A 13,729-nucleotide genomic window follows, 5' to 3' on the forward strand; every position below is an offset into this window, starting at 1 on the left:
GAGCAGCCCAAAATTAGCAATATAAAATGAAAACATAAAAATCAATGACATCCCTATAAGAAGAAGATAATGTCACAAAACAAACAGAAAAATGATCAAGTCTCCCCAAGTAGCTCATAGTTTTTCAAAAATATAATACCTGGGGGTTTTAATGTCCCAAGGTAGAAGGCCCCCACTAAACAGTTTGAATATAGAACCCCTTTACATGGCTTTCCTTCAGATGGCAGCCAATGCAGACTCCATTGTTGTTAACTGGTGTTACATTTGCTACTATGTGCTGAATCAGAACCTTCCCATACAATTTTCAAGGGCTGTCCGATAGAAAACAAACTGTAGTGGTCTAGTCATTAGATGACAAGATCATAACCTAGAAAAATGTTTTCTTTTTCATAATTTGTCACAACTGGGACACAACATGTGACTGTGCAAAGGTCATAGTCTCTATCTGCTATTCATGCATAAATTGTGAGTCCAGGGGGATACTCAGATGTTTCATTAAAGTTTGGAAATAGTTGCTATGCTTACTATATGTTTTATTTATTTTTATTTTATTTGGTTTGTCAATTGCTTACAAGATAATAGGTATAAGTAAAAACATAGTTATGAATAACATGGATACATATAAGAAAAATAAAAGAAACAATAGGACAGGGACGGTAGGCACGTTGGTGCGCTTATGCATGCCCTCTACAGACCTCTTAGGAATATATATGTATGTATGTATGTATGTATGTATGTATGTATGTATGTATGTTTGTTTGTTTGTTTGTTTTTTTGTTGTGGTATTACATGTATGGTATTCAGCTTTGTTCGGATTTCATCGCCACAGTTGTGCTTTAGTTGTAGCACGCTTTGGCAGAATCTCATCTGCCATCATCAGGCTTCTGTATAGTGTTCATCTGATGATGGCAGATGAGATTCTGCCAAACGCTGCTACAACTTTAAAAGCACAACTACAATGACGTGGGAAAATACCCGAACAAAGCTGAATACCATACATGTAAGTACTCATAAAACTTAAGAATATATATATATATATATATATATATATATATATATATATATATATATATATATACACACACACACACACACACACACACACACACACATACTGTTCTTAATATTGTAATTACTATAGGAGCATATATGTAAAAGAAATAAAAATTGCCACACTTCATGCATTTTTCTATGACAGAATAAATAATTGGGTCCTTAAAGCTTTTATTAATTACATTTAAGTCGAACCATAAGCGTTTGAAAATTTGAAGAAGTAAAGATTTTATTTGTATGCCCTATAACTGATTCCTTGACCAGTGCGTTTAATGTATTCTTTCCTTCCTTCCTTTCTTTCTTTTTGAATTTGTAGGTTTCCTAAGTACTGGAGACCAAGCAGCAAAAGGCAATTATGGATTACTTGACCAAATTCAAGCTCTGAGATGGATTGAAGAAAATATTGGATCATTTGGAGGAGACCCCAAAAGAGTTACAATTTTTGGATCAGGAGCTGGAGCATCTTGTGTTAGTCTCTTGACATTGTCTCACTATTCAGAAGGTAACCGTTTTCCATGTTAAATAATATGATTTTAGTAGTCATAATAGCAATAGCACTTAGACTTATATACTGCTTTATAGTGCTTTACAGTCTCTCAAAGCAGTTTACAGAGTCAGCATATTGCCCCCAACAATTTGGGCCCTCATTTTACCCACCTCGGAAGGATGGAAGGCTGAGTCAACCTTGAGCCTGGTGGGATTCAATCTGCCAAATTGCAGTAGGAGTAGCTTGCAGTACTGCACTCTAACCACTGAGCCATCAAGGCTCTATAAAGTAATAATGGATTGCAAAAACAGTAGGAATTAGTTCCAGAAACTACTACAGATAATGTTCAATTTACAACCACAATTTATGTTTAACTGAAACATTTGTTAAGTGAATTTTACCCCATTTTACGACATTTCTTGCCACAGTTGTTAAGTGAAACACTACAGTTGTTAAGTTAGTAATGCAGTTGTTAAGTGAATGTGACTTCTCCATTGATTTTGCTTGTCAGAAGGTCGCTAAAAGCTATCACATGACTCCAAGACACTGCAATTTTCATAAATATATGCCAATTTCCAAGTGTTTGAATTTTGATCATATAACTATGGAGATGTGTTGGGTCATAAGTAGAAAAACAGTTATAATTCATTTTACTCAGTGTGTCCATAACTTCTAATGGACACAAATGGTTGTAAGTCAAGGATTACTTGTACGATATCAGCATCTTAGGAATTAGTATTATATCAATTGTACTAGGTTTTCAGTTCCAATTTTTAAAATAAAAACAATAGCTTTTATGTAATACTAGACACATATGGCCTGATGGATCATTGTTTCAGAGAAACAGAAAGACTAAGGATGGGCAAAAAAACCAGCAGTGGTAGCAGAAGTGACTTCAGTCCAGTAGTGCAGCAGCAACCTATAGCAATGAAGCAGCCACAACTTTTCCAAATTTCATTCCCATGGGAGTCATAGGTCACAGATTTGGAATGCATTCTGTAAGTTAGCCCATTTGAGGTCCCTTGGCTTAAAAATTGTTGCCCTATGACGCACTGTTTGCCCAGTTAAAGGTCATGACAATAAGTGTTTTTGTAATATATGGAGTAAATCAATAAACTAACCATAATCTAATGATCTTCATAACTACTAAATAAAATTAGTAATTTTAAAATTCCATTTTAAAAAATACAGCAAAAATACCCAAAAATATTTTGCTGCAATTAAATTGGTCAACCATGCATATTGCAAAAGAAGAAAGAAGATATAAATTTGTGCTAGACTGCACAATACTCTACTGAAATATTCTATTCCACTATTACATTTAAAATTGAGTTGATTGAATCACTCCTTTGAATAAAATCTTCAGACTCGATTGTGAAATCACTGTTTCTCTGTTTGAAGTAGCTTATGTATAAGAGATTTTGTGAAGTTTAGCAAAGTCCAGATACAAATTTCAAAAGCATTACAGGGTTTTTTTTAAATGAAAAAGTTAATGTTGCCAGTTAACAATTGCTATCAACTTGTATCTATGTTAGGAAGAAACACTAACATCTGGCTCCATAGATGGATTCAGTGAAAATTGGAGTCAATTATTTCAATGTACTACACATTTCAGAAATAATTTCATCTCCTAAATATTCACACTGGATTTTTCATTTTTTATATAATGAACATTGAATTTGAGAGGAAATATAGCTACCATTTGGCAAGAGGACTGCAATAATGTTTTGTTGTCGTTTTTCTAAGCAAAATGAATTGTGCTTTCTCTTAATCAGTGCTTCTTCTTGATATCATAAATATTCCTTTTGCTTTGTCTTTTGTGTATGTGTGTGTATTTTAATTTTCACTTTTGCACCTGCAGGTCTGTTCCAAAAAGCAATCATTCAAAGTGGAACAGCCCTGTCCAGCTGGGCAGTGAATTACCAGCCTGCCAAGTACACTGCAATTTTGGCAGAAAAAGTGGGCTGCAACACTTTGGACACTACAGACTTAGTTGAATGCTTTCGGAATAAGAACTACAAAGAACTCATTCAGCAAACAATCACACCAGCTACATACCACATTGCCTTTGGGCCTGTGATTGATGGGGATGTAATTCCAGATGATCCACAGATTCTAATGGAACAGGGAGAATTTCTCAACTATGATATAATGTTAGGTGTAAACCAAGGAGAAGGTTTAAAATTTGTAGATGGAATTGTGGATAATGAAGAAGGCATATCTCCAAATGATTTTGATTTCTCCGTATCTAATTTTGTGGACAATCTATATGGTTATCCAGAAGGGAAAGATACTCTAAGAGAAACCATTAAATTCATGTACACAGATTGGGCAGACAAGGAGAATCCTGAAACACGAAGGAAGACCCTGGTGGCACTTTTTACAGATCACCAATGGGTTGCACCAGCTGTTGCCACAGCAGACCTCCATGCTCAATATGGTTCTCCAACATACTTCTATGCATTTTATCACCACTGCCAAAGTGAAATGAAACCCAGTTGGGCTGATTCTGCACATGGTGATGAAGTCCCTTATGTGTTTGGTATCCCCATGATCGGTCCTACTGAATTATTCAACTGCAACTTTTCAAAGAATGATGTCATGCTCAGTGCGGTTGTTATGACTTATTGGACAAACTTCGCCAAAACAGGGTAGGATGACACTTAACATTTTAAGCATATTGTTCCTTTATAATGATATAATGATAATGATAAAAGCTTCTCTTTTGATATTCTTATAAAATCCTTCTCGTTGGACTGGCCCTTGTTTCACAGAGGGCACCCTGCTATAGAAGGAAAGCAGTATTTTCCAAACATAATATACAAGCAAGGCTAGCTTAAAAGAAGGTGCTGGAGATTTTGGAGAATATGACCCCATGTATGTAGAAGGATTAGGATTCATTATTTTATTATTTTATTTTACAAATTATTCTGAATAGCTTTCAAGATCTTGGAAGGTACAGTCCACAGATGTGTACAGTCAAACTTATCATCTCTATCAAAAATAGGCCTTGTCCCACCAACCCAGTTTAAAAAAAGCAAGGCAGTAAAGCAAATTCACCATTCATAGATATTATGAAGACTACAGATCACATTTCTTGCTATCCAACTTCTGTCAATAAAAGTACATTTATTTGGAAGAATAGCAATACAAAATATAATTCAGTAATCAAGCACATTTGATTGTGGTTAGTTTGTCTGTTTCAGCCCTGTTTTCTCACCATTGCATATTCCCATAACACTTAGGGCAAGAAAGAAAAAAAAAACCGATTTAACCAGACTGCCACTGTGGTTTCTTTATATAATTAATTGGTTGCCTTTTTAAAATTAAAGATGGGGTAAAAGATATAAAAGAAATAATTATATATGTTTGTTTCTTCATCTAGGATGGTATATGATTAATTTTAAAATTAATATTTAGTTTCTTAAATGTGAAAGCTCCCAATATATTTTTGAAGCATATGAAAAGAACATAATGCTACAGTAGATCAAAGGAACTTATTGGTAAAGCTAACAGAAAACATTTTATATAAATATCTTAATTAATAATGTAGTATTTCCCCTTCTAAATAGCAGTGATGGTTGTTGTTTTGTTTCAGGTTTTGAAACTTTCTTCTTCGTTCTCTTTTCTTGTCTTAGTATTGAATTTTAAGAAAGGTCCTTGCAGTGCACCAAGGGCCCATAAATCTTTCCAATGAACCTTTATGGCAAATCCGAGCTTTCAGAACCGCAGCTCTACTGCAGTGCAGAAAATGGTATGCAGCAATATTGGACAGTTTAGAGAAAAACACAGTGTCCTGATTCATTCAGGAGCTTAAGTGGATTTTATAGGATTTAAAAAAGTCAGACTGGCATAGTACATATCACAAAAAGCAAGCAATTGTTTCTGTTCCACAAAGAAACCAGAAGAGAACATATCCTTCTCTACACTAAAAAGTGATATATGTACTCCTCCTTCCTTGACTCCTAAATTTAAACAGTATTCTTGCATTTTGGATGGATGGAAAATGGATGCATGGATGAATGAACAAATAGATCAATCCCACTTTGGCCTCCAACCATTTCCCCCATAAAAATCATAAATAGGTAGATATTAGATTTTTACAGAATCTTCTGAATTTGACTGGCTGGATACCAACTGTGTCGTAGAATGCATATAATTACTTGAGTTAGAACAAAGTGACTTTTTTCCCAAAAGAAATATACTTCTTTGATTAGAAACATATACACAATTTGCATATTTGTAAAGCAAAATACATAGATTAAATGAATTGTCCAATACAGTAGTGCTCAACCTATGACCACAATTGAGCCCAAAATTTCTGTTGCTTAAGCAAAACATTTGTTAAATGAATTTTGCCTCCTTGTATGATCTTTCTTGCCACAGTTGTTAAGTGAATCACTGCAGGTGTTAATTACATGATTGTTAAATGAATCTGGCTTCTCCATTGACTTTGCTTATCAGAAGGTCACAAAAGGTGATCACATGACCTGGAGACAATGCAACCATCATAAATACATGTCAGTTGCCAAGCATCTGAATTTTGATCATGTGACTATAAGAATGCTACAACAGTTATAAGTGTGAAAAACAGTCATAAGTCAGTGTTTGCAGTGCAGTGGTGGTATTCTACCAGTTCGGCCCGGTTTAGCCGAACCGGTAGTTCTGAGGATCATCTGTGAGCGAACCGGTTCACTCCTACAATCAGCTACTGAGCCCACCTGCCTGCCCTGGCTATATTCTTACCTTTATTTCCTGTTTTTCAACCTCAGCTGCTTCGTGCGGCACAGCCATTTGCAACGCATCAGCTGTTTTACACACGCGCTCACACCAAACCGGTAGGAAATGTTTTTGAAACCAACCACTGTTACAGTTCCTTTGTAACTTCAAACGGTTACTAAATGAACTTTTGTAAGTCGAGGACTACCTGTAGTGAGTATCTCAGATACTATATAAGCATGATGAATTACTTATGAATGCTAGGAGATCTTATGAAAAGGAAAATTTTATTAGGTTAATATAAAATTTTATTAAGATTAAATTATAGTTTTAACAATAGTAAACAATAAAAAAACCTTGGGAGAATTTTACAGTAGTTATGGATATTTAAAATCACAGGTACATTTTACCTATACAGAAGAGAAAGGAAGGGAGAGAGAGAACATTCAGTGCGATTCAATGTAATACAGTATGCATCTTACCACCTTATTGAAAAAGAATTTATATGTCAAGAAAAACCAGAGGAAAAAATAATAAAGCTTATAACAGAAGACAGAATGCTGAACACAATAGTTGCAATGGACAAAATATATTCACATATTTGTCCAATTTTGAAGACAAATCTGTAATTGTTACCTCAGCAACAGTTTAGTATTTTATAAAAAAAAATATAAAATACTAATGCAATACAATAAAAATTGTTTTGCTTCAATTCTTCTAAAACATGGTGAAGCAATTGTTACTGTGGCTAATAAAAGAATATCATAATGAATCCCACTGATCTACTTCATGGAATTTTCTTCAATTTATGTAGAAGAACTTAGCAAGAGAAATTTTACTGTTTTCTTTTCATCTCTTTTACTCAACTAAAGCTGACAGCACTTTGTAACTACGTGAAATCTAGGAGTTCTATCTTGTTTCCAGAATGCATTTTCAGTTCTTATTACAAGTTTTGTCTTAAGTAAACAAGATGGGGAAAATCCAATGTAAGAACTTTCAGGTCATCCCTAACAATGACAGAGCCACAACTTGAAGTTGAAATATTCCTTCCTCTCTTTGTTTTGTTACCTTTAAATTTTGGACCACCCATTTGCATCAACCCTTTCTCTCTTAGGGGAAGAACTTGTTTTAAGCTGAATTAAATTCTAGGGATTAATTAAAATGCCAAAATCCATAACTATTTTTATATATAGCAGAATTAGTTTTTTTGCATTTTTATGTGTGTTTGGTAGATAGTGGGTTGGCAGATAGATGCCATTTCTTTATTTATTGTGTATAGTCAAAACATGAAAATCAAAGCAAGGAACTTGAAACCTATTTAACAATTAATAGAAACCATACAGAACCCTTCTATATTGAGCAGAAAAACCACTGTAAAAATATTTAGGATGGTATAAGAATTTCCCATCAAAAAAATTTATAACTGTTTTTGTGTATGTAAACCAAGCACTTTTTACATCACATTATCCACACTGGATCCAATTAAAGTAGAGACAGAGTTGATAGTCTATAATAGGCCAGATCACAAGTTAGAGTGTGATCTATATATTTACCAGAAATCTAAAACTCTAGATCTAAAACTCTATAAATCTAAACCAGAAATTCACATACACTGGTTGTTGTTTTTTCTCAACATGTATTGCCAGTGGCAAAATCTAATAGATATCTACATTGTACAATCCAATTTTGGAAGGGTAACTGAATGGGAAATGTAGAATGTAGCCTGAATAATTTCAAATAAAGTTATATTTATATTTTTGGTGATTTGCATTATAGCAGGTTTCATACCTTTGCTTGAAACAATTTGTTGCAGGAATATAGTTGCAGCTTTTATACAAATTATATTTTCAGGTCTAATTATTGACATTGGAAACATGTTCAATTTCAGTAGCCATTAATACAAATTACTGCTGTTCCAACAAAAACAATAGTTAACATAGCAAAAAATATTTATTATGATTTGCCACAACAGCCCTATATAATTAAAATGAAACCCCAAGGAAGGACCAGTTTTCCTATGACAAGGAAATGAGTGAATATATGTACATATAGAGAAGATAGGAAAAAAATCCATTCTATTCTCAAAACCTTTAATGGTTTTTATTTCAAAATTCTTAGTTTTTATAAAGAGAGATTTCCAACACTGTAATTACAACTTTCAAGATTTGACATTTTTAGCCTTTTTTTAAAAAAAAATCTATATTCATAGGCAGCTTACGTAAGCCATAATAATAATGGCTATTACCTTTAAAAACTTACTTGAAGCTTCATCTAGTATAGACTGGACACTTATCAGTAGTTATTGTTGGGAGCGCATTATACCTGTATTGTGAACCCTGCATTAGCTGCCTATAAGCTTCTAGGTAAAATTTAAAGTGTTGATGTTAATGCTTTACGGCTTAGTGCCAAGCTATCTAGAGAGCTGCATCTTCCATTGGCCCATCTGTTACAATCATGTTAGAAAAAGCAGCAGATAGTTCTCTACATTCAAGAGGTAGTGGAGAGTTAACATTCAGAAATAATGTTTTTCTGTGGCAGTTCTGGCCCTTTGGAATGACCTCCTGCATGAGGAGGTGCATATGCCACTTCTGAATATATTGCAAATTGGGCTCTTTCAGAGAGAGCATTTAAATCATGATACCTCCTTGACATTATGTGTTTTATGGTTATTGAAAAACATATTTTAATTGGATGTATGTGGGCAACTGAGAATCTGTTAGATTGTGATGAGATAATACATGACAAATAATTTTGAGGAAACCTACCACTCAACATCACGAAATAGCCCCTTTTCATACTAGCATCCCAAATCAGATTCAAGTTGCCAAGTCATGAAGTTTGTTCAGTGCTGTCACAATTCATAGTTCATCCCTTTATATAGGCAAAGGGATGGCAAAACCTGGGGTTGAAAAGGGAAACAGCCTAGAATCCATACATATCCATAAAGAAAGTCCAGTTCCGTGTCGTTCAACCTTATCTAACTCTAAGCAGGTGTATAACCTTTTAGCAATAAATTAGTTTAATTGAACCTTCACATGTAGAGCTGGTCTTTCACACCTGACATTTTACCCACTTTCACTTATTGAAATCTGCATTTGTGAGCTATTATTGAAAATTCCTGAATATTTGCCTTTAAAAAAAAATAACTTAAAGTATTCCTTTCATATGTTAGGCAAATATACAATTCATTTTGCAAGTATTATAAAATGAATCAGAGCATATATTTTGGGCAAGTATTCTGATCTAAATAGACTGTACTCTATTAATCATAACCTTGAAACTCAAAATATCATCAAGTAACGACTGTAATGAAATTGACTTTAGCTCTTGTAATATATTTGAGTATGTAAGTTGATTGTTTTTAATATTATTTATTTGTATACTTTTAGGGATCCAAACCAGCCTGTTCCCCAAGATACAAAATTCATCCATACAAAGCCTAATCGTTTTGAAGAAGTTGCTTGGTCTAAATACAACCCAAAAGACCAGCTTTATCTGCACATTGGTTTGAAACCCAGAGTTCGAGATCACTACCGAGCAACAAAAGTTGCTTTCTGGTTAGAACTTGTACCACACTTGCACAATTTGAATGAAATATTTCAGTATGTTTCCACTACAACTAAGGTGCCACCGCCTGATATGACATCATTCCCATATGTTACCCGACGTTCTCCTGGGAAGTTTACTACCAAACGCCCATTAATGACTCCAAGCAACAATCCAAAGCATTCAAAAGACACCCAGAAAACCTCTCCAGAGGATACAAGTGTTCTGATAGAAAACAAGAGAGATTATTCCACGGAGCTAAGTGTTACTATTGCTGTAGGAGCATCATTATTATTCCTCAACATTTTGGCATTTGCGGCCTTGTACTATAAGAAAGACAAGCGACGTCATGAGACACACAGACGGCCCAGTCCCCAAAGGAACACAACCAATGATATTGCCCATATACAGAATGAAGAAATTATGTCACTGCAGATGAAACAGCTTGAGCATGATCATGACTGTGAGTCACTGCAAGCTCATGATACCCTGAGACTCACCTGTCCACCTGATTACACCCTGACTCTTAGAAGATCTCCAGATGATATTCCACTCATGACACCCAATACCATAACCATGATTCCAAATACATTAACAGGAATGCAACCTTTGCATACTTTCAACACCTTCAGTGGAGGACAGAACAGTACTAATTTGCCTCATGGACATTCCACCACTAGAGTATAGCTCAGTCATTCACCCATCACATACCACCTGGAAGATTAACCATAAGAAAAAGGGGGGGGGATTCATATTCTCCATCAAGAAATTTGTGAAAATGAAAAGTTAAAAGGTGACAGAGCAGAACGGTCATAATTTCAGATCCTTTCCATAGGAACTCTGATATTCAAGAAAGATCACCCTCTCAAACCCTGTGAAATGTGTACATTGCTATTAGGATTCCGCTTTAATATCTCAACCACTTTGATTGAATATAAGAGTTGAGGCCTGAAGAAAGTCTCCTAGAAAAGGATATATATTGAGTGTAATGAACAGAAACAGAACTTTTGAAACACAGAGCCAATGACTGTATAGGGTTTCTTCTTCTTCTTTTTCTTTGAATAAATAAAATTTAAAAAAAAGATGTTCTATATGTGCCATACCATGAATGGCCCTTGTTATACAAAAGACGTCATCATGGGCTTTTACCCATCCTAAGAAGCTATAATCCAGAATGGGGAAATAAGATTTTATTATTATTAAAAAAAATAGGACTGACTATGCAGTAAATATGTATAGTTCTGTGCAAAGAGATGACTTGCCAGCCTGAACTATATTTAAGGAACTTTGTAAAAAAAAAAAAAAGTGTACATAGCTGTGAGTTTTAAAAAAAGAAGCTTTTATTGATGTTTTCAGTTTGAAAAAAGCTTTTAGAAAGATTGTGCTTTCAGTTGTGATCTATGTGTATAAGCATTAATCATACCACCTATGTTTCCTCCCAGACCTAAAGGAGGGCATTCTTCTTAATTACTACTGATGATCCAAACAATGAAAGATTTTTCCTAATGTTTCATTTCTGGGAAAACATGTTGTAGCATACAAAGGACACGGATGACTGTGTGGCCTGCTAGATTTTCCTTTACAGGTTGAATAGATGCATGTTAAGGCATCCGTAGATAGGAACAGGATTTTATTTTTCCTCCCTTAATGGAAAGAAATCTCTCCGCCCACACCCCACCCCACCATATTCCTTTCTCTTTGTGTTAACATCCATTATATTGCAACACAGAGGCAAATTGGAAGAATTTCAACAAGCTTGTTCAGTTGATGTAGGAATCTTGTTCTTGGTATCCTATGTGCCATGAACCTCTGCTTCTTTCAGACAGCCTACTTTCTAAAGCAGTTTTTTTTTCCTTTGATAAGATTCTGCCTGTTCTAGCAGATGGTAGAAAAGGTTATGCAAAGAAGGAAAATGGATATAGCTACGTTGAACATGGAGATCACACAAGTTAGACAAAGAGCGATATTATTTTTCCATTAAGTTCTTGTTGGATCAGTAGCTAAAACTTTTGACCTATTTTAATCAAGCTTAAGCTTGATACCACGGAAAGCTAGTGAGAATCCATATTAATGTATAATGGGCGAGTTGTTTTGAAGAAGTTGGATCATTTCATAATTCATCATTATTCTATAAGAAAATATTCACATCATCTACAAATGCAGGGAAGCGTGATGTGAAATGCAACTGTTCCAACAATATGCCTGGCATCTCTGTATAGAGTTGAAAAACAATTCTAAAGAAAATAAATCAACAAAATAAATCAGACATTACAAAAGTAGAAATTGTTATTAGTGAGTTACAAATGGTTTAACATAAAGGTAGAAACCAAAGATATTTGAACACAGTTGCTCTGCACAAGATCACAGCTTTCCTGGGGTGTACATTCTATTTTTTCTCTTTTATTGAGGAAGGCACAATACTGCTATACTATCATCTTTATAACAATAAATATACATGTGATGTTATGTCACATAATGTAACACAGGATGCCTTCTGCTTCTAGTTTGAGCTATTCTAACCTACAGCTACTTTGATGTTTTGCTGGGTATGGAGTATGGAATATATGTACAGCTTCATGCTGTTTCTGAGAGAAAAACAGGTTCCTAGAGTAGCAAACAACAGCTGGAGACCTAATAGAATTAATTGTTAACATGATCTTCCTTCTTAGAAAATGAAATTAGTACATATTTTCCTTTTCCTCCCAAATAAAATTTTAACAGTTCCGATTTTTACCCAATAGTCAAAGGAAGTCAATGCATTCCTTGATTTTTTAAAATGTAATTGTAATGTATTTATTTTGTTAGTTTTATATTTCACTTTCCCTAGGAGCTCATGGCAGCATACATAACATTTCCCTCCTCCAGCTTTTCCCCATGAAAACAACCCTGTGAAATTGATTGGTCTTAAAAGTAGGGATTGGCACAAAGTCACCTAGTGAGCTTTCCTAGCTGAAGGAAGACTAGAAATTGGGACTTCTCAATCCTTGCCCAGTATCTTAATCACTTCGTGACACTGGCTGTCTAAAGCTGGATCTTTGCCTTCATGTCTAAAACATGACACTTCTTCATCACTCAGTGGGGAATAATAAGGAAAATGATGGTATCTTATTCAGATGGGTATGTTTGTTATGTGAATTATGGTATTTGTTTAGTACTTCCAGTTGTTTTCTGCTAGCAATATGTACAGTAATGTGTCAGGCTTGTGACATTTGGATAAAACCATTTCTGTAAGTGAATGATTTTAGCTTTTAAAAATCAATGAAGATGATGTCACTTTAATAATTTAATACATCGAGACAGATGTATGATTTATAAATGGAAATTTTTAGGCTCTTCAAAGGATTGTATAATAATAACGACAAAGGATACTTTAAAGAATAGGAAAAAAAAAATCCCAGACTTTTCTTCTTAACCTTAAGAGGCACGCAGGGTTTTTTTTGTTATTATTTCTTCATTTTTTTCTTTTTGGTTTGCCTTAAGTAAGGACAGAAGATATATATGGCTGGACACATATGTATAAACTTTTCAGCAGCATTTTTAATAATAAAATATCACAGTATTTTCTAATGCTTTGTGCAAAGAATTACGTGTTTATCATTTTTGTAAAACTACTATTTTGAAAATCTCTGTGTGAGTGTGCACATGTATGTGACCATATGGATGTAATATGTAGTCCATAACGAACCTTGTCAACACTTGAAAAGTGTTGAAATGATAGCCTGGATAAAGATAAATACTGTAACCAATCTTGCTACGAGTTTGCAGAGAACTTTATGGAATGCCAGTTGCTGACCTTCGAACCACTGAATACAACAAATACTATCTATAATTATACATGAATTTTCCTTTCTTAGCTGAAGGTAGACTAGAAGTTGGGCCTTCTCAATCCTTGCCTAGTATATTAATCACTTCATGACACTGGCT

At 34.4% G+C, this 13,729-nt stretch overlaps 1 protein-coding gene across 2 annotated transcripts in view; it reads left to right on the forward strand.

Annotated features, from left to right (window-relative positions):
- NLGN4X (neuroligin 4 X-linked) overlaps positions 1 to 13,516 on the forward strand; it is a 180,524-nt gene extending 167,008 nt beyond the window's left edge. For both annotated transcript variants that reach the window (XM_026666895.2, XM_026666894.2), the window contains 3 exons: positions 1,370 to 1,555; positions 3,402 to 4,191; positions 9,649 to 13,516. In XM_026666895.2, the coding sequence (XP_026522680.1) occupies positions 1,370 to 1,555; positions 3,402 to 4,191; positions 9,649 to 10,492 (1,820 nt within the window). In that variant the 3' untranslated portion in view covers positions 10,493 to 13,516. The remainder of the gene's footprint in view (positions 1 to 1,369; positions 1,556 to 3,401; positions 4,192 to 9,648) is intronic.
- The last annotated feature ends 213 nt before the right edge of the window (positions 13,517 to 13,729 follow it).

This window comes from Notechis scutatus, chromosome 5 (genome assembly GCF_049901735.1).
Source record: "Notechis scutatus isolate UNSWTSFEM ecotype Mainland chromosome 5, rNotScu1.2, whole genome shotgun sequence".
Lineage (NCBI taxonomy): Eukaryota > Metazoa > Chordata > Lepidosauria > Squamata > Elapidae > Notechis > Notechis scutatus.